Source organism: Onychostruthus taczanowskii, unplaced genomic scaffold (genome assembly GCF_017590055.1).
Source record: "Onychostruthus taczanowskii isolate IOZ18803 unplaced genomic scaffold, ASM1759005v1 scaffold7, whole genome shotgun sequence".
Taxonomy (NCBI): domain Eukaryota; kingdom Metazoa; phylum Chordata; class Aves; order Passeriformes; family Passeridae; genus Onychostruthus; species Onychostruthus taczanowskii.
Genome location: NW_024504786.1, coordinates 17,999,995 through 18,022,315, shown reverse-complemented (window position 1 = coordinate 18,022,315; position 22,321 = coordinate 17,999,995). Strand labels below are relative to the sequence as shown.

General features: G+C 37.5%; 1 protein-coding gene across 1 annotated transcript in view; it reads left to right on the top strand.

Moving 5' to 3' along the window:
- OLFM3 (olfactomedin 3) overlaps positions 1–21,741 on the top strand; it is a 49,580-nt gene extending 27,839 nt beyond the window's left edge. The window contains exons 2-6 of the mRNA XM_041421828.1: positions 9,305–9,451; positions 11,837–11,992; positions 15,038–15,257; positions 18,946–19,052; positions 20,396–21,741. Of these exons, the coding sequence (XP_041277762.1) occupies positions 9,305–9,451; positions 11,837–11,992; positions 15,038–15,257; positions 18,946–19,052; positions 20,396–21,073 (1,308 nt within the window). The 3' untranslated portion in view covers positions 21,074–21,741. The remainder of the gene's footprint in view (positions 1–9,304; positions 9,452–11,836; positions 11,993–15,037; positions 15,258–18,945; positions 19,053–20,395) is intronic.
- The last annotated feature ends 580 nt before the right edge of the window (positions 21,742–22,321 follow it).

The following is a 22,321-nucleotide window of genomic DNA, read 5'->3' as shown; positions in this document are numbered from 1 at the left end:
TTCTTGAGATCACTTTCTAAACTGAACATGTCAAAGTACAAACTTCCTGAGATTTAAGATTCCTGATTTTGCTCTGCTTCAAAGAAATGTAGTTAAGCCACCTGAGCCATGAGTGTGCAATCGCTTCAACATAAAATGCAAGGTTTCAGGTGTTTACATGATAGCATTTACCCATGAACAAATTTTGAATTGTAAGATTTTGTTAAGGTAGCACTGTTTTTCACATACATTAAATACACTGACATCAGGGTTAAGTGGCTATGGCTGAACTTCACAATTTCCTCTTTCTTGCAATCAATGCTTTCCTCTGGCCAGGAGGTGATTAGTTTTTGGGGTGGGTGGCTGGGTATATTTTCACATGTTGCTGACTCAGGACATTTGCTCTGTTGCTGTTCCTTATACTGATGTTAATGACTTTTTACAGTACAGAGGTACTACTACTTCAGTTGTAATAAGGTAATGTTGGGATGTATTCTCATTTTCAGTAGTCTTAATCCCTATCAAAATGTAACAGGATCTCGAAGCAAAAGTAAATATCAGAGACTAGAAGAGCCTTTAGACTATTTATTAAATAAGGCTCTTAAATAATACCTTTAATGACCCTAGTAATTTGTGATATAGTAATTGAATATTACAAGACTAGCATACAGTAACATTAACATTGAAATTGCTACAGATTGACAGACTTTTATGTAAGATCAAAACATGGCATCTGAAGTTATTGTGGAAGGATGCTTCAGCTCTAACTGACTTCAGAAGTTAACTGAAAGAGGAAGTTATCATACCAGCAGAAATTTAGCGTAATATAGAATATTGTTCACATTTTAGAATTGCTGTTGCATTCTAGCTTTTGTTCAGAGCAGTTTGTTATAAACTAGAAACGTGAAATTGATCTGGGACACATTTGGGAAAATAAAAAAAAAAAAAAAAAAAAAACCAAAACAAAAACAAACAGAAAATACAGAGCTGAAATGAACCACAGATCATAAACTTTTGTTTCTACTTTCTAACAATATAAGAACAACTCTTCAGTTATTCTGTGGCTTCAGGTATGACCTCTGTATATGTGACCTCAAATGTAGTAGAATAATTTTCTACTCTTTGTTTGCCATTTTTTAATTTACCCAATTATTTATAGTAAAATACAGCCAAAATTATTTTAACATTTCATTTCCTTAACAAAAAGGCCATTTGAGCACTTACACAGTTCTGGTAAAAACACAAACAAAACATAGTTTCATTAAGTAATCCCACTGTTCAGGAAGGAAACATTTTTGAGACTGTGTTCCCATGCACATCTCTAGCAATAGAAGCAAGGATTGCTCTGGAGCAATACCTGACAAATGGTGCACGAAGTGGGAATCTCAGATCCGTGGAATATTGACAGTCCCCCAGAGCTGTCCCTGTCCGTGTGAGCACACCTGGGGCTGCCATTACATTTGCAGCTGCCGTGTATTGGCAGCCCTAGAAGAAAGGTTTCCAGCTTCCCAGGGTGAGCCTCGCTCCTGCAGCCCCTGGGCTCCCAGACACTTGTACAAGCTGCCCTCATCCCTGCACTGCAGCACAAAGGGCCTTTAAAGCCCCTGTGCAGCTACAGCAGATCTGACTTCAGCAGCATGGGGATGCCAGAGCTGGTAAAATGTTAAATTATATAACCAGCCAAGAGGACTAGAGAATCACCTCCTGCTGAGTTCTGTAAAGATGTATCCAGCAGCAGTACTGGGAATCACATGGCAGCGAGCTTTCTCTTCTGCAGTTAAACCAGCTGCAAGAAAATAAAGTGCTAAACTGCATTCATGAATATTCTGTCACAAGAACCAAGGAGCATATAATCTGTTAGGAATAATCATAACAAACAGCATTCTTTCCAGGAGCTGGCAATACCCTGGATGAAGGATGATCAGTAATTTTTAATCTGGTCATCACAAAAGTCTTTTATTGCCTTTTGAATGTATTTTGTCCAATGTTAAAATTCAGGAGGAGACCAATACCATTCTTCTATGAAACAGCAAGTGTTGGAGAGAAGAAAATCAAAAATGTCAAAAGGTGCAATTCAGTGTGGTAAAAAATTATATCATTACATTCAGGACATGTCCTGGAACTGAGGGAATAAGTGTGCTTATTAGACTTCTGAAAGAGAACAGGAATAGAAAAAGGTGATAAAACTGATGAATTGGAATTTTTTTTTGTTGTATTAAAGACACTTCAGAAGAATCTAATAAAATTGGAAAATTATCCAACATTATCCAATGTTGTCTAATCCATATTGGAAGTAATCAGTGGAGGTCCTTGGGAAACTGACAAATTGCCAATGAAATGTGACAGTTCAGCAAAAAGCCTCACTTTTGATGTCAATCTGGACAGTTCAGTTTGCACTTGTGTTCAGGGGACAGCTTTGAGCCCCTCTCCACAGAAACATTGACTCAGGGAAAGGCTCAAATGCCTCCTTCCACTAAGCCCTTCATCAGGCTTGACTCAGCTCTCAGTCTCAAAAATCATCATACAAGAATGGACCACAGGGACTCTTTCTACAGAGAAATGTACAAAATTACCACCATCAGGCAATCCAAGTTTACATGAACTTTATCTCCTGAAATACAGAAAATATTCTGAGCAAAACAGCTGTGATCATACAGTCTTTCTCAAATATGCCATCTATGCACAACTTCTGGCAACAATGTATTTCAGTGTGTTTCACTGTATTCAGATCTCTTCAGTGAATTAATTTTTTTTTAGTATTTGAAACATTTCACAGCTCACCATACTGTGTAACTACCACAAGATACTTAATACCTGGATATTCATATTTTCTATATTCTAATGTTGGGCGATTCCTTAAGTTTATATAATAGCTCTCAATGGGTTTTTCAATTTCTTTTTTTTAAAAAATAAGTTTACATGTGTCTTCCTTAAACTGCAGAGACTTATGGAAATCATTCTGAATGGATATTGAAAGAGAAATGTCTACCTGAATGGGTGCACAGCTCTAAGAATCTGAAAAACTGTTTGCAGAGTTACATTAGCTTTAATAAATATATCCATGTTGACATACACCCATAAATATACATTCCTTCAGTATCACTGCATGCAGGGTTCCTTCACAGCACTGCCAGGAGTCCTTAAGAAAAAGTAATTTGCTTTCTGAAGCAAATTCAGAAACTAAGTCCATAAGTGCCCTGGGGAAAACGCAGTAGCCTGTCTCTCAGCAAACTTTATGCAAGTTTTCTCTCAAATAACTGCCATTAGAAGTCCTCGCTCAGCACTTCTTTTACAAATAATTCTTAAAAAGTAAAACTGCCCCTATGGCACAATGAATTCTAGACTGTTTCTTCTTTCCCCCCCCCCCCCCCCCCCCTCCCCGCCCAATATATGAGCAAGATAAATTGCAACAGAACCTGCAGCTCATTCTACAACACTAGGGAGCAGTAGATTTAACAGCAAAGCCAAAAGAAGTCTCAAAATGTGGGATCCCCAATGTATCTTCTGTTTGCATCCCAGCACCAACGAAGACATAGTGAGTCTGCCAACCCTGGGAGTAATGCAATAACTCTTGGTACAAAAACTTGTAAACTAACAAGAACACTGAGAAATGTGACTCTTCACAGCCTCAATGGTCTTTTATGAACAATAAAGATCTTAATAACAAGCTGTGCAAATGATAATTTCTCTGATGTTTGTAATTTATGAGACATCAGCAAATCACAGGAGGTCCAGAAAGGTTTCTGGTGCTTTGATGAGCAGGCTGACAGTTCTGCCCCTTCCCCGTGGACAAGTACAGAACCATATTTACTAACAGACTTGAGCATATTTCTGCCAAAGCACTGATGGGAAGTGGGGGGGTTATTTGTGCTCAGGCTTTTGCATTTCAGACAGGAACACAGTGCTCTGCCTGGACTGAACTAATTAAGGGCTAATTGACTGTCTAGCACCTATAAAGAGATAATTCACCCACGCCATCTCCCACTGGAAACTGCAATGACTATTAGCATAGAAAGCATGGTTTATTTAGTGGTCAGCATAAGACAGTCATAAGTGTTAGTAAGAGCAGAAAGAGGGCAGATGAGGATATGGATGTTTTTAATGGATGATTAAATCTGGGTAGCTTGATCTCCTTTCATGCTGTGGCTGTTGTGTGCTGCAGTCACGCCTCTCACTGCCAGCCTGCGCTGGGATGATAATCACTCACTATGAAAACTCATTAGCTCCACAGCAATGAGCCCTCCACTGCTGAAGCTTGGTGCTGTTCTTAGTACCATGGCAATGATCTCTAACTGGATGTCCCAAACTCTCCCTTCTCTGGTAGGACTAAATACCACCAGAATAACCACTTCAGATACTCTAGTAAGTAGCTGTTATATGTTGCAAGCTATCTTAATGTTGAATTAATATATAAGTGCCAGCAAAAGCGTTAGTTTCTTGCCTCTTTGTGAATCTCTTTTCTAGTTATAATCTTCCTATCATCTCTTAATGCATGCTTCTTTTTGGGCATCATAAAACTGCACATTGGTGAGCATGTTGTGGTTCCCTATGAAAGGGAAGGTTTCAAAATAGTATTTTTAAATATGTAAGATCAAATGCCTTCATCTTGGGGATGAAATGCTAAAAAAGCAATGTCTTTTCATTTATCTTGACTGTTCTTCCTATCTTTACTGCTCCAAAAAAATGCATTGTGTTGTTTATAATATTATACCTGGCAGTAGCTTTCTTTTTGAAAATTAGATAATGTTACCTAGTAACTATTCACTACAATATGCAAAGGGTCTGATTCCTTCCCATTTTTCTTTATTGGAATACAGTTAAACAAATAAATAGCCTTTAGAAACAAAATATAATTGGTACTAGGAGGTTAGATACCAGAATTTTTAAAAGACTGATAATGGCAATAATTCAAATGACAGAAATATCACTTTGTATCATTGATGCTTATATACAGCAGCCTCAGTTAATAAAAACCTACAGGAAAGCTGTGAATAGAAGCCTACAAAGCCAAGTAACTTTTTACTTTAGAGGGAGCACTATCCTGGTATTCCTAAATTAAATTAGAACATAATTTTCCTAAGTGCTTAGTAAAACACTCCTGTCTATGTATCTTTTTGTGTAACTGCAATCAGACGTTTACATAATAGTAGATTATGTAAAATATAAATGTAATTATTCTCAGAATTCTCAAAACTCAGAATTTTGTAACTAAAAATTATGCATTTACTAACTAAAATGGAATAATTGAATATATGCATGCAGGAAAAATACTGCTGCAGAAAATCACTGTATTTAGTTTATAAATATTAAAATTACTACTTCAAAGTTAAATATGTTGGAAGAAAAACTGTTATTTTTTAGAGCAGCAAGATGAGAATACAAAGAAAAGCTCTATTTTCTTTAAATGTAATTTCATTTCACTGAGTCACAGTATATACTGCTAGTTCTTGTGGCTGTATTTTATAAGTAAAAGTTCCCTATCACATTTACATTCAAGTTTCAAATTGCCACTGTGTAACTTCAAGATGCACATTAGTTATTATGAGATATATATATAAATTATACACACACAAATATATGCGTTTGTAATGATCTGTTCCGATTCCAAGTAGAACAAAACTGCCATGCTCCCCTTGGCTACAACAGGGCACTGCTGACAGAAATGCCTTCTAAATATTATTTCAAGAATGCTCTTTTCACCGACTGAGTTGAGCTATATGCATATTTCTTGTTTTGCTAAGGGTAGCAAGAGTGCCAGTAAAGCTGGGAAAGTGATGATAAAAATTTGATAATCTGAGCTTGGCAACATCTGCCAAATAAAGAAAACATGAATTTCAATCATGTAGGGTTCTTTTTACACAAAACTGAGCACCACAAATCTGGTACCTTTCTCAAAACTGTAGATGTTGCTTGAAAGAGTTTATGCCCCAAGTGCTCAGTAATACTAGAGTCATCACTGACTGATTTTTGGCTGCCATCCAGAGTTTCCCACTTGCAGCTTCTCCAGTGAACTCTGCAGCAAAAGCACTTTTCCAGAATTTCTCTCCTAGCACAAACACAGCTCATAAATTGTGTGTATTGTACAATGTAAAAAAAGAACAAAACCTCCCAATTTCCTGCCTTAGCTGGAGGAATTGTACAAGGATGTGGGGTCAGGCAAAGGGCCTCCTCTTTTGAGCTCTGTTTCAGGACCAGGGTTGAAACTGCAAGACAAACCAGAAAATACTGTTTATGTTTAAGCAAACACCCTAAGTAAGGTACTGTCCTTTGACCTGTCACTCTACCAACAACAGAGGTAGCTGTAACAGTTTTGTTAGAATATATGAAAGTGGAAGTGAAAAAAATAAATCTTTCAGAAGTGATCTAAGTCTTTAGTACAGCAGGCTGCCGTGGCAGCGTTAATATTGGACTTTAGAGGGACTCGTCTGTTTTCCCCAGATTTTCAATAACTGGTAAAACTTACTATTGTTGTTTCCACTTGTTATTTCTTTTCTTTCTTGTTTACAAAGGCATGTCAGCAATAAGCCTGTATTTGAAAAGTTGATGCAGTAGCTTCTGTAAGGTTTTGATGACTTTTAGCTCTTTTTCTGCGCAACAGTTTCTGCTTGAAGTAGGGATTAAATTTCAAAACTAAATAACAGAAAGATAAAGCACACCTTTGCACACATGCATGTTTTTCTCTTCCATCACTCATATTACCCATCCTAATTAATGAAGGAAGCCTGAAATTCCAAATAGAGGAATAATAGAAAAATTCATTGGACTGTAGCCAAAATTGTGGTACTATACAAGTGGTTATTTTTTCACAGGCAGTCAATAACCATGCTCTTGGTTAACCAGTCTCTCACTGTGAGAAATATTTTCCCAAAGAGAAGTTACCTTTTTAATCAGATGTATTTTAGACACCATAAAAATGTCTGCTAAGTTAATCGTTAAAGTGTTTTTTCTTTCCTTAGATAAAGCTAGAGAGACACTTAGAGCCTCTCTGGCATAAATAAGTACCTTTGAAAATTCAGACTGGATTATACAGCTTTACTATGGACTGCATGATCCTGGTGTCTCATACATTGTCCGCTGTAGAACACTTATTGAATCCAGTGAAAACAGTTGCCCCCAGTCTAAATGTAGCAGACATAAGTATCAAATATAATAATTTTTCATGAACTTATATTAATTACTAAAGGAATTATAATCACAAGCTCTGGGTTCCTTAACATGTTCCTGAACTTCCATAAAAAATTAAGTTTCCTTGCTGTTGCATGACCACACTGTTTGGCCAAAAATTCTACAAATGTGGAAACTACTGGACTATATATAGCTTACACTTTTCAAGGGTTACAGCCTTCAAAGGCTTCACTTGTTAAAGCTTGCAATTTTAGTAGCTTCTCAAGACCATTTAAAATTGTCTCTGCAGATGTAATTTTATTTAGTTTTTATTGTTCTCCATGTCTTAAGCTAAATTCCCTTTGCTCTGAAAATTAAGGTGCAGAGAATGCCATAGAAGCAGTATAATTTAGTCCTGAACCGTGGTTGTTCCTTTCTAGCAAAAGCTCAGGCAAGATCATCTTTTTACAGGAGAGGGACAATGGGCAAGGTTGCAAGGGACCACAGTGGGTCCTGTGGTCCAGCCTCCCTGCTCAAAGTGATCCTAGAGCACTTGGCACAGGGCTGTGTCAGACCATTCTGGAATGTCTCCAGGCAGGGAGACTCCACACCCCCTCTGGTCAGTCCGTTCCAGTGCATGGTCAGCTGCACAGTGAAGAAGTTCTGCCTCATGCTCAGAGGAGCTCCCTGTGCATCAGTTCCTGCCCATCTCCTCTTGTCCTGCTGCTCAGCCCCACCGAGCACAGCCCGGTCCATCCTCTGACACCTCCCTGCAGAGAGACATTGATGAGGTCCTCTCTCAGTCATCTTTTCTCAAAGCTCATCAGAACAAGCTCCCTCATCTCTTCAAGTCATCTACATTATAGCACTTCGGTTTTCCTTGCAAAACATGGCAATAACACAATTTTTATTTTTCTATTAACTCTGCAGTAGACAGTCACTGCCAACTTCAATTACTTCTTCAGAGGAGTCACTGTTGTGAAAAGCCTGTGCTCTTTTCTTACCTCAGTCCATAGAGATACTGGCACCTCTTCAGAGATGAGGAACTCTGCAACTCCTGCACTAAGCTGCCAGGAAAGCATCAGTATCAAAGCTTCCCAGTTTAAATAATGGCTTTCTCTGCTGGCACTGAGTACAATTTTATAGTATAAATAGCAACTGATTCCAACTGTGTCCAGACCAAAATTACTTCAATGATATCCATTAGCATCTCTGCCATGAAATTCATCACTCAGTACAATATTAGGAAAAATTAAAGCACAATATTAACTTTAATTTATAGTTTAAAAACAAAGTTCAAAAACTTTTTCTTGCATCTATTAAGTTCCATCACCTGAAGGCTTTCAATCATCTCATTATATTGTTTTCTGTCATTCCTACTATTTCTGTACATCCCATTAAAGAGATACCAAATCCCCCACAAAGATTAAATGCAGTTCAGTGTTAACCCTGTTCTGCAAACAAATGTCTTTTTTTAAAAAAAATTTTGTTTTTTTTTTTTTTTTTTTTGCCTTTCTTTCTTGGTCGTGGTTGCTGTAAAAAAGAACAGGTTAGGAATTTCCAGTTTTCTGCTGTCCCAGTGAAGGACATGCAGTGTCTTAATCACTGTGGCTTGCTTGCCATGAGCCCCATTCCGCTGGCCTAACCAGACACTTTTCCATCCCACCCAGAGCAAGCCCCTGTTCCCTGGCTAAGAGCAGTGGGGGCCCGGGGAGAGCAGTTCCTGTGAGGTGCAGCTTCAAGAGCAAACCTGTCCCCCACCTCCAAGCTGCTGCTGAGCCATTTCCCACCCGTGAGTCACACACTGCGCTCTCCCCAGGCTCATATGTTTGTTCTTTCCTGTCTTTGTTGTTTCCATTAGTCTAAAGTAAAAGTCATCCAGGCTGAAAGGATGTGTTTGTTCTCTGCTGATGAAAAACTGCAACGTCCCTTTGCAAAGAATTAAATCACCTGATTTGTGCTGAATCACAAGCAGAATACCATTCTCATCCACCCTGGAAATTGTGTGTGCTAAACTCCTCTAGAGAACTATTGCAAAGGTGTGAGATGTGGCAAAACTGGGAAACTACCAAACTAGTTAGGGAAGAGTAATAATTGTTGGCTAGTAGGAACCTCATTGCAGACATGTACTGCAAAAATAAAAATATTCTGCTGCAGTGTTTTTTTCAAACAATAAAAAATCAGTTCCATTCCTTTGATTGTTATTATTTTGTTGTTACAGACTCAGATTAGCCCCAAGGAAGGGTGGCAAGTTTACAGTTCAGCCCAGGATCCTGATGGCCGTTGCATTTGCACTGTTGTTGCACCTGAACAAAACCTATGTTCAAGAGATGCTAAAAGCAGGCAACTCAGACAACTACTAGAGAAGGTAAGTCTTCCCAAAAAATTCCTCCCCTTGGTCATTAAACTTCCCATGGAAATCTACTGCTTTCCTTCTCAGTTAATACATAATCAACTAATGAATGATAAAAATTGTTCTTGAACCCTACCTGTGTTCTCATCTCTGATTGTTATTTATCTGTTTTCCTTATATCACACCTTTCCCAACCCAAGTTACATCATCTCTCTCTCACTCCTCCCAAATTCTTTCCTACATACAAGAGGACAGATTTTTCTGTGTAAAATCAATTACAAATCCCACCTCAAACTAGCTCAGGGATTTAAACTACAGCTTCTGCTTCGATCATATGACACTGCTAAACGCCATTTCTTATCTCTTTTCAAAAAATAATGAGAGAGACACCACAGCATCTTGAAAGCAAACTGTGCAGAGCATAAACAGTTCTAATTTTTTTCATTGTTTTTTTTTCTCAAGTTTATTTATTTATTTTGTGATGGTGCAAATTTTCCCCAAAAGCCCAATTCTTAATTCCAGTATTATCCACTACTGCATATATGGTGAAACCAATGAAGCCTTGTTTTGCATGAACAGAAAAATGCTGCAACTATGAAAACACTAACAGTCTGCATTCCCTGTTTAAGTAAGCAAGGTTATAGTTACTGTATCACAGCTAGTGGTACAGAACCTGAGGCCTGAGAGAGAGCTTGAACAGCACAAAAAATCAATATAAAATGTAGACTTGAAAACACTTTTTTACCATACAATTTTTAGTATTTTTCTAGCTCTAGAAAAGTCATTCCAGTGTTGATATAATGCCAGATCCCCATAGATTTTTGCTCCTTGTGCTTCCATGAACTTGAGACGGGACAAAGTTTCAAGTTGACAGAGCCCATAACATGAGATGCATGGAGAGGACTTTGATGGGCCACAGAGGGAAAAGGAGCTGCCGCCCTTCATGCTGTCTGTTTACTTAAGAAAGGAACACTCCAGTCTTTGCTCCAGCATATTCCCCGAATACTCAAATATTACTAAAATAGCCCTTTATTTTGAGTTGGGGGCTGGAGGGGTATGATAAGATCACAACAGAGTTTTTGAGCTGCCACAGAACCTAAATCATCAGCCTCTCAAACCTATTTTCTTATGATTAGGACTGTAGCAATCATGGATGTGTAATGGATATCCATTACATATCCATTACATATAAAGGAGGTATTACTACTTCTCTGAGTCCATACAGTCCTTTAATTAGAGCCTCTATGTGAATGTTTCTTTTGCCAAATGGAAATTCTCAAAGTTCTTCCAGCACCCAAAGCACTTTATTTGCCTGCTTACAACAATTAGATAGCAAAAAAAAAAAAAAAAGCCTCTGCTTTTTTTATTAAAAGTCCTTTTTCAGAACTGTTAATAGCAACTGTACAATCAGTAATACATACTATTTTTAAGAGTCGTTTCTAAATCCATACATTCTGTAGATCATAATGAGTTAGCTCCAAACACGAATATCCCTTGAAATATTGCATTTCCTTGCAAACCACAGAGTACTGCTGGGTTTGTCTTTCCTTAGGAAGGTACAGTATGTCTTGTTTGAACCAAAACTTCAACAAGGTGCCAAATACATTTACAACAGTCTAGTTTTCTCATGTTTTAGGAAAACAAAACACTTGATGAAATAGAATAACTACTATTGCTTTCATAACATGAACTTTTAAAAGTATGTGTAATTTACTCTGGATGACAGTTACTTTTGCATCACTGTGGTAAATGTCCTCACTATAGCTACAAAGTGACTTGATCTATAAAAGTTACCTAAGCATTCACTACTTTTCATCTGAAAAAAAAAAAAAAGGTTTTCTACCAGTGAGGCAATTGGATAAAATTTCTAATTTAATTTTAACCAAATTATGGGAAAATACCTCTGTAATGATTAACACAGTCCAGCTTATCTCTGGGTAGTCTTATGAATGCCTTATATTGAGTGATTCTATAGATGTCTACTAACAAGGAATATCCTGCTCCTCTTACTGAACAAAATCTCCAAATTTCAGTCCTGTCCCTCCCAAAGTGCCTGGAAGGAAATATATGCTATATGAGCACCTTCTGAACCACAGTCACATCTACTGCAGGTCTCAAAGCAGACTCTACTGCCTCACAGCCTTTCCTGAGCCCAAGGAAAATGAGGCTTAAAGGCTTTATCTCGCTCTTTACCTCTAAGTAGTCCAAACAATTTTTGGCTTCAAGGCCTTGCCCTCTTCCCCACTATTTGTACCATCATGCAGTTACAGAAAGTAGAGCTGTACTGTGGTAGAAATGACTCACAGTGAATTGACAGAAGTGCATTTCATTGTCTGACATTTAACCAGGGAAAAAAACAAAGCAATGAAAAGTGCATTTAGAGAGTTTCTTCTTTAACAGGTTCAGAATATGTCCCAATCTATTGAAGTTTTAAATCTACGGACTCAGAGGGATTTCCAGTATGTTTTAAAAATGGAAACACAAATGAAAGGGCTGAAGGCCAAGTTCCGGCAGATTGAAGATGATCGGAAGACATTAATGACAAAGCACTTTCAGGTACGTCCAGTTTTTACAGTAACTCCCAAGCTGCTGGAAACAACGTACTCAGTGGCCGTGCATGGCCTGCTAGGGTCTCAGCTGGAAATGCTCCTACAAGGATGCCATTTAAAAGAAAAGCATAATAAATCTTCCTTTATGATGATAATCTTTTGCTCTGTTCAATTTAATTGTAATAGGGAGGAATTATTAAGTCATTAGAGAAATGTCACTACAAACAGATTCCTGTCCTTCCTGTATCAATGTGCTTGTCATACTGAGAAATTTGTATTCTTTCAAGCTCCAATGCTAAAGGGGGAGATCCAGTGGAATTAACAGCAAACAAGTAAAATTCTGTGCTCATAGTGTTCCATGACATTTACTGCAGTTGAAGGGAAGAAAGGCTACAATAAATCAGTTTGTCATTTTTATCCAGTACAATTAAGATCTAATTTTGTGTCTGAAGATCTGCTGTTTTGAGTTTGGGATGGGGTGGAGGGCAATCACTCCCAGTCTTGTTTGTGTGATTAAAAAAAAGACTTCCACTGAATCTTAATGACAACAAAAACTACAAGGCAGTCCTTTTATGAGGAAAAAGGGTTGCAGATATTACAAGTAACAATTGTGTATTCTGAAAAAGCTACCTGAAGTACTCTTCAGGAGAAAAATATTTCAAGAGTATATTTAAATTCCTTAAATATAGTCTGACAAATTGATCTTTCAAGACTGTGAGACCACAAAATAGGTGCTAGAAAATACATTCTGAGGATTACATTATGTTAAGCAAATATATATTTTTTGAAGTGTTTCTGAAAGTTCACATAAAATGAACCCAATATTCCAATTGGTGCTAAAGTTAGATACCTAAATAATTACATAGCCAAGAGGGCTAGGGGTTTTTTTCAGAGCTACTGAATATTGAGTGGATCTTAATAACATCAGGAATTAAGTACATTAATGATCTGACTACCAAAATTTAGAAATTATATCATTGTTCTTACTTTAGAGCTGATTGAGCACATTCTTCCAGATTTTTAATTAATAGAAAATATCTCCACCTTTTTTTCTCTTTTATCACTTATTGCTACAATAACAATACATTTTCATAATTCTATTATATATCCTTTCTTCTAATTTCAGTTTTCCTTGGGAATAAAATACCCAAATTTGAATGTCTGATACACAATATCAGAGGTGGAAGAATACTCCAGTGCTCTAGCCTTTTCAATATTCAATATTTCTATTGGCCAGTCATTTACCTTCATTTTGCCAGGAGTATAAAACAGAGTTCCAGCCAACCCAGCTACAAAATAATTTTAAAAGTCAAAATAATACAGTAAGTTGTTCTGAAATTTAGTCTACTCAAATTCCAATGCTTTATCTTTCCTGAGACAAAGAAATCATGTTGGATATAACATAACCTTTCATATCAACTGCCACAAAGTGCCAGAACACATCTACCACCTATCTGTGCTGCAATAGAAATTAGTTCTTGTACCACTCATTGCAGCAACAAGCTCTGGAGTGTCAGCAGAAGCCAATTTTTAAAATGTATTTATCATCAAAATATGAGATTCAACTTTATATGATTTACTGAAGTGAGATATTCTAAATCTGTGTATTCATGCTGACCAGAACCAAGGAGTACAAATTTGGTCCAGATCACACTTAAGCATATACTCAGTCTATGCTTCACTTTATGCCAGGCAGGAGGTACTTGATTGCCACAAAAAGTTACAGCAAGTTTGCTCAAATATGATACATCATGTGGGATAAATCCTACCAGGAATATATTACCTTCACTAATTCAAACAGATTTTATCTTCCTGAGTTGGCCATTCACTGTCCCACAGAACTGAAGCCTAAGTTCATAATTTCAAAATGAAGTAACAAAAACTATGGTTTCTGGAACTATTCTTTCTCTGTCACAAAGCCTACTTTTCCCTTGTCATCAAGGAAAAAATTACTATTCATTTTAGCAGGCATAAAGTAGGTTTAAGTTAAGATTTTATTTAAAACAGCCAAATAAAAATAGTTTTAACTGTAAACAAAAGGACTTTATTTTTTGTGCCCATTTTGGTAACTGCTGCCATAATGTAATTGGAAGACCCTTTGGGAACAGAATCAACAGACGTAATACTCTGAAATCCATATATAATACAGCTGCTACATTTCAGTAAAGCAAAATCTCTAGACTACAAGGATTCTTTGAGGTTTTCTACACAATAGTAACAAAAAACAACTTCAAGCAATTGGTTTAAATTTAGTAAAGCTTCTATTAGTAGTACTTTTTAAAAGAATAATTAAGAAATGAGAGATGGGCAACCAATATATGCTACAGATTAAGACAAATTCTCAAAGCATGAGTCCCAAAAAATTCTGAGAAAAGGGAAGTCTGGGATTTCAAGACGGAGCCTTATTTTCTTCAGTCAGTGTTTAAGAATATGATTGGCAATGCAACAGCACATGGCAAAAAAACTATTGGTGATATTCCAGAAGAGATGTCAACTGAGCAAGTTCAAAAGAATTTAGTGATGCAGCTAGCTGACAAGTACAAACCACAGTTAAGAACCATGGATTTTTACTTCAGAAAAAAAAGTTTTCTATCACTGTGGCTGGAAAAGAAATAAACACTTTTCAACAGACATTGAGAAAAACAAAGAATTTAGTACTTGTAGGGAATGAAGTAGAGATTACCAGCACATCAACGCTGTATGACAGCTCTGTAAACACTACTGTGAGTTCAGACCTGTTCTTCTTCTGATGAAAGACACTTAGGGGTGGTTTATATCCCCTAGATGGAAAGTCAGTGGGTTTGGTTCAGATAATTTGAAGATAGCTCTTTACTTTCAATAGAAAGACTATTCTCTCATGCATTGAATCTCCTGCTTACTACCATTAAGTCTGAAGTGTCTGAGACTTTCACAGTAGACTAATAATAGATTTGTAACTAAAATAATCATTTTCAAGTTGTTTTAATAATCAGGCATAAATATTACATTAAAGGAAATTAGGGGATTGAACTCCTTTAAACATCTTTAATGCACATATGATTGCCTTTAACAGGAGTTGAAAGAAAAGATGGATGAGCTCCTGCCACTGATCCCAGTTCTGGAACAATACAAAACTGATGCCAAGTTGATCACACAGTTCAAGGAGGAAATTAGGAATCTGTCTTCTGTGCTCACTGGGATTCAGGAAGAAATTGGTGCTTATGACTATGAAGAACTACACCAGCGTGTAGTCAATTTAGAAACCAGGCTTCGTGACTGCATGAAAAAGCTCAGTAAGTTAACAAGTTCATGGCAAATTTGGTCCCTTGGCTGTGCATTTTTAGCTGTCTCTCTTTAGAAAGATTAAGGTTTGGGGGAAGAGGAAATTTGTTTGTTTCTTTGATGAAAGACTGCATTATATGCTGATCTATGCTACTCTAATCAAAGACAAAAGTAACTCAACCTAAGGTCAGTTATATCATTCTAAGTACATGACATGATGCAATGCCTTACTGTATATAGGAGGTATTACATGAAAAATTATAACACATAGCAAATTCAAAATCTGAGGTTTAAACCACTTGGAGAGTTACAAATATTCTTTCAAAAAAGCTCAGACAGACACTGCTACTAGAGTAATCTTTGGGCTGTCAACATGGAAAAAAAAAAAAAACAGTGAAAAGTAGAATGGAATCAGTTTTGAGATGTCCACATCATAACCCTGGCACCTTGCTGTATCACCTGAGAGGCCACTCTGACTGTAATGTCTTTAGCTTGTACCATTAGTGTCAAGGATATCTCCCATTCTCCAATTAGCATTACAATCTAACCAAACTTCACATCTAACTTAAGAGAGCCCAAAGCATGATTTCTGCAGGATGCACAGCAGCAATCCATTGCTACTGCTGCACCAGGTTTACCTCAGGCCACATCCACCTTGGCTGCTCCCATGCTGCCTTTAGAAGTCAAACGTTGAGCATTTTTGAAAATCAGCACTAGCTCAGTACCAGCTACTAAAACTAAGAGACTGAAGGATCAATATCAAGTGTCAGCCTCAGCTTCTATCAGGGATAGGTAACCTGCTTTACAAACACAATGCAGTCTTCTCTCTCCCAGTCTGTCCATGCATTTGGAGATTTCTGAATGGATCACTATTGTAACCTGGATACCTAAGCAAACAATCCAGCCCCGTTATGAAAAATAAACACTTTACAATTTACCTAACACTAAACAATTTACTTAACACTAAACATGAATAAACTTGAAATTCCAAGGTTTAGGTTTGAGACACTGATTAGTGTCCCAGTTATCAAGTGTGGGATGTTTACTTTCAAATGCTACCCAGGACATTAAATATCTTCTTAACTGGATAAGCAGAGGCTCCTTATTTTTGTGACGCAGTAGAATGAGAAAAATCTAGGTTAAGTTAGCCTCTTAAATAATTTATTCCTTTATTTTATTCTGGAAATAGCACAGTGGTGATGTGCTAAAACACATGAAAGACTTCTTCAAACAGAAATTTCTTATGACCCTATTTTCCCCTCAGTACACACACAAAATAGCACATTACTGCACTGACAGAAGGCAGTCAGGAGAAAACAGCTGTGTTGCAATACTGCAGCAAGCAAGAAAATTCTTGTGAATAAACAGTATTTTCTGATAGTGAGTGTTCCAGTAAGTTATTAGATACCAAAAATCATCAGTTCAACAAGTATCTTGTTTTTCTTTGCTTTTACAGCACCTTGTAACAACAGTTAGTGAAGCAGTGAGTGCGAGATATATTTTGTACAATGGAATTACTAGGTGTATTGACATCCTATCTATCCTGAATTCCTGCAACGCATTCTAATCTCTTGATGTACCTAATGAAAAAAAACATTAAAATTATGTACATTAGCAGTGGAGAGAAAGTTTTTGTGTAAAATAAATTATTAAGCATAGCCATTAACAAAAGGGAGTGGACCTTCTCAAGATGTAACACAGATTCATTCATCCTTATTGGCATTATTCCCTGGTCTTAGACACTTAAAAGACATTTATGGTCCCCTACTAATGGACTGGCTGTTTTTCTGGCCTATCCCTGTGTGCCTTTTGAAGTACAAGCAGCCTCAGTTTGGCTTCCTGTAACTGCTGAGAGCTGGGACTGGGTGCTCAGATCAGAGAGCATGAGGGGAAAGCGGCTTTCATGCCAACACCTGCTTTGTGGCCACACTGGCCGTGCTGGAGATGACCCAGCTGTGCCTATCCATGCCAGCCTGGCAGCCAGAAGCCAATGGCCCCAGTGTGCCACAGGATCTGGCTTGAATCTTCACAGTTTTTGTTGCATTTCACAATACAATTTTCTAATCAGCGTATGCAATAGCTATTCTTCTCCCCAGCAGGTGTCTTTCTGCAGTATAATGCATTATTTATATTGTCCTGGCCACTTAAAAGGGTTCTTCCATCTGCACTGGCAACACTTTCAACACTCATTGCAGTACAGTAAGCAGTTCTCTTACTCTCACTGAGGTTTAATGATTACCACAACAGTTGTGATGACTGAATTTTGCTCCTTCTCTTTGGAATAAGAGAAAATTCAAGATGAAGCTGCTGGGAAATTAGTTGACAAAACTTTTAAAGGGTGCGTGCAGCTAAACACATAGAAATAGGGTTCATGTGATTACACACACCCCAAATTCACACGTAATTATGCATGTATGGATCCTTTGCTGATAGTCCTGTAAGTCATGGGTATTTATAAGAGAAGGCAGGTTGCACAGTATGCTTGGAACCCTCCAATTCTTGTCAGGACATGTTTATGGAATAAAACTTCTGTGGGTAGCATTCACAGAAGCCAATACTCTGACATATAATTAGAGTAGATATAGATCAGATTAAGATCTAGGTGCATCTGATTATAATGTAGACGCTGAATAATATTTTACAGTAACATTTTTTTTAAAAAATTCAAAAGTAGAATATTCTATGTATCCAAAGAAGTTCTATTACATCAGTGGCAGAGGAGCTATTAGTGCAGGCATGAGACTATTGATTGCAGTGGTACTTCTACTTCCAAAGTATCCTTCCCTTTGGGATTTGAAGAACTTTACAAATATCATTTAGCATAAAACTGGGCAATAGAGATTTAGATTCTTATCCCTATTTTGTAGATGAAGGAACAAGCAGCCCAAAAGTATAAATGGATTTTCCAAAGATTACACACCAAGTCATGGCACATATGCAGCAAAATCCAGGGACTTCCTCTCAGCAAACTCTAATAACTATATTATAGTGCTTCCTGGATTCATATTGTGCAGGAAAATAGACATACATTCAATAAGAACTAATTCTTCATTCACTGATTTTAGTATGTCATGACAAATTGGACCGTAAGCAGAAAAGTGAAAGCAGTAAAACACTTGGAATGCATTTGTACAAGTGCCAAAAAAACCCTCACTTCATTTTCCCTTATTTATTACCAAAAATATAACCACCCATAATAATGATGCTTATGAACATTTCAAGAGAATGTTGTGGTTTTATTTCCCTTGCCAGTCCTTCTATAAATTACACACTCAGTTGCTCTATATGGCAGCTACCAATATCCAGTCACATCACAGAGTATGGGACAATTCACCCATTTCTAGCTATTCCAGAACAGCTCCTCTCCAGCTGCACTATCACAGCCTTCTCCTGATACTTGCTCACTTTAGAGCTTTCCAGACACATTCTGCCTCATGTACTTTCACAGCCTGAAAAGACCATAACTGTGCTTCAAAAGATGTAAATACAAAAATATATATCAATAAAATTTTATGTGTATATTTTTGCAAATTTATATTACTCTTCAATATGGCAAAGTTCCTCCTGTGAAGGTGACAATCAATCTTCAGCATAAGCCTGAATCCCCTGGAGTAGTTTGTATGTAGTTTGGAGCATTTAGTCTTGTGCTCTGACATCAAGGAGAGTTGTGCATTAATGCATTTGTTTTTTTCATTTCAGCATGTGGCAAACTGATGAAAATCACAGGCCCCATTACAGTGAAGATATCTGGAACCCGATTTGGCGCCTGGATGACGGATCCATTGGCATCAGAGAAAAATAACAGAGTATGTTAAGGCACTATCTTTGTGTCCTGGAGTCTTACTTGCTTTTTTAAAATCTTTTAAAAGATATTTTCCCCGAGGAAGTTACATTCCTGAGCATGTTTTTCTACTTCAGTCATTTTCACACTCAAACATCTCCAGAGAAAAAGCAACAGTATTTTTGGAAAAATATTGAAAGGCAAAAGTTATCTAAGCACTTTTGTGCCATTTAATTCAACTTTTTTAGGGTTGACAATCATCTATCACAACTGACAACCCAATTTTTTTTCTTATTTCCTAACGTATTTAATTGTGCTTAGGTCTTTTAAAAACCAGAGTAATCTACAACAAACATCAACATTTTTACCCACAAACACAACCCATAATGCAGCACAGTTAACATTGGCAGGATTAGGCCCCATGTAGGCTCTAGTCAGATCATTTCCTCCATCATATCCACACTATGTTATTGTTTTGTTATTTGGATCTCCATTAGGATGTCAAATTGGCTACAGTTTTGAGAAGATGCTCTCTTCATCAAAGAGCTTTGGAAGTCAAAACACTAGGTTTCATTTGTATGAAACCCACAAGATTAATTTTTGAATACTGAAAAAACTAAAGACAACAGAAAAAGCAACAGAAAAAATGACAAAAGATAAAGATTTGTGTGCAGCTCTCCCCTGCCCACTGTGTCCATGCAGGTTTGCTACTGATTCCAGAAATCCCAGTTACCTTTAGGAGAGCAACAAACTCTGAGAAACTAAAAGGAGAAAAAGCAAATTGCATGAAGGAAAAAAATGGGGGAATGGAAAGGGCATAAAGAACATTAAAAAGAAGTAACAATTATTTTTTTAAGGGGAAAAAATTGCTTTGAAACCCTAGTGGTTTCATTACTATTGTTTTTGTTTCCTTTACTAAGAAAATACTTTTTTTCTTTGAATAGAGAATCAGCTGAAAAAAATTTAACCACATTTATTCCTAAGTATAAATTCAAGTTTATCTCACATTCCATTTCCCATCTCTGTCTCCTAGATTATTAGTCTCTAGAAATACCTTTAAGCAAGCACAATATAGCAGAGGCCCAAGCACTGAATAATCCAGTATTAAATTTCTCTGAAAATGCAGACACTGTAGTTAGTAACAGTTGTGTCAAGAGTTCACCTGTACAGGAAAGTTCGATTCAGAAATTCAAGAGTTCATCCTGCTTTTGTGACAGGAATGTGGGTAATGTTGCACTTTCATAGCCTGCTGCACAGCTAAAACTTGCTTTCCTTCTTTTTCTGCAAGGTCTCCATCATGCCATATCATGATCACATACCACACACTTTGTTTGAGATGGTCACTCCCAATCTTTGTTTCCTTTCCAGGTCTGGTACATGGATAGTTACACTAACAATAAAATTGTCCGTGAATACAAATCAATCGCAGACTTCGTCAGTGGGGCCGAATCAAGGACATACAACCTTCCATTCAAATGGGCAGGAACCAACCACGTTGTCTACAATGGCTCCCTCTATTTCAACAAGTACCAGAGCAACATCATCATCAAGTACAGCTTCGACACGGGGCGGGTGCTGGCGCAGCGTAGCCTGGAGTACGCTGGCTTCCACAATGTCTACCCTTACACCTGGGGTGGCTTCTCCGATATCGACCTGATGGCAGATGAAATTGGGCTGTGGGCTGTGTATGCCACCAACCAGAATGCAGGCAACATTGTCATCAGCCAGCTGAACCAGGATACGCTGGAGGTGCTGAAGAGCTGGAGCACGGGCTACCCTAAGAGAAGTGCTGGAGAATCTTTCATGATCTGTGGCACCTTGTATGTCACTAACTCGCACTTAACGGGAGCCAAGGTCTACTATTCCTACTCCACAAAAACCTCCACTTATGAGTACACAGACATTCCTTTCCATAATCAGTATTTTCATATATCCATGCTTGACTACAATGCAAGAGATAGAGCTCTCTATGCCTGGAATAATGGACATCAAGTCCTGTTTAATGTCACACTTTTCCACATCATTAAAACTGAGGATGACACATAATTTTATTTCCCTTACCCCTCCCTCCCTCAAAGTAGTCTCATTTGTGATTAACTCTAAAAGCATCCATCTCTCTCAGTTCCTTTTAATTTATATTTCTTTCCCCATTAAACAAAAGCAACATTTTCTACTATGTAATGCATCTCAAATATGGCTGAACCTGTCAAAAATGACCTGTCAGAAATAAAAAGCATCTTAACTCATGATTCTGCAAGGTCTGTCAAGACCTTGTCTTGAAAAGCACTAAAGAGGATTTAAATGGCTAAAGAGAGTTTTTAAAAGATTATGATCTGCCTTATTTTAGAGTCAGAGACTAATGGTGGCTTAAATGCATGAATGTCTTTTTTTACCTCATTTTTTGTTTTAATATATTGCTTAACTTCAGGAAGTATTTCAGTAGTGTCAGACACATATTGCACATTGTATTTTTTTATTTATTCAGAAAAAAAATTAGTAGGAATTTAATTTTCTTAGACAAAACATATGATTCATTTTGCCATCATCCAATTTCAGATGTGGTGCTGTACAGTATGTTTTTAAATCTCTTGCAAACATTTTATCAACAGTATGTATTTCTACCATTGTAACCACCATTGTGCAATTGTATCTCTTCACTTATGTGAAAGTAAACTAAGACTATTTTTTATAAAATATATTGAAGCTTAATTGCAGTTCTGGCTATGAGTCAATTGAAAGTGGTAAAAATCTGATAGAAAGTTGTTATTTCTGAGAAAGACCAGTAGCTTCTCAGATGCATGATTTCTATTTTCAGCTTGGCTTCCTAGATCCCCTCTTCTCCCGTGTTGCTTAGTGGCATATTTGCAATTTTGAAGCTTCATACCAGTTCCAGCTTCACAATTGTTTGCTCTGCCCAGTTTTTATCTCCTGCTCCTGGCTTCTCTCTCTCTCTCTCGGTCTTTTTCTCCTACTTTCTTCCCTTTCTTCCTTGACTGCCCTTGTTTATGCTTATCCCTGCTGTGCACTTTACAAGCCAGAAGCTGGAAGGAGCTGGTGCCCACTAGATGAGAGTGGGAGTGCATCCCATGTTTGTGCTGCTCTGGGGCACTGAGGAGCAGTGGTACAAGCAAAGCTGCTCTCCATCTGCCTGTCTTCTTATTCATAATAGGAGAACATTAATCTGTTGACAAAACTCCTCTCTGGGATGACAGTAACCACAGAAAATACAAGAGGGAAGGTGCAAAGCCCAGATGATCAGTGTGGCCCCTGGTATTCCCCAAAATTCTTGTTAGG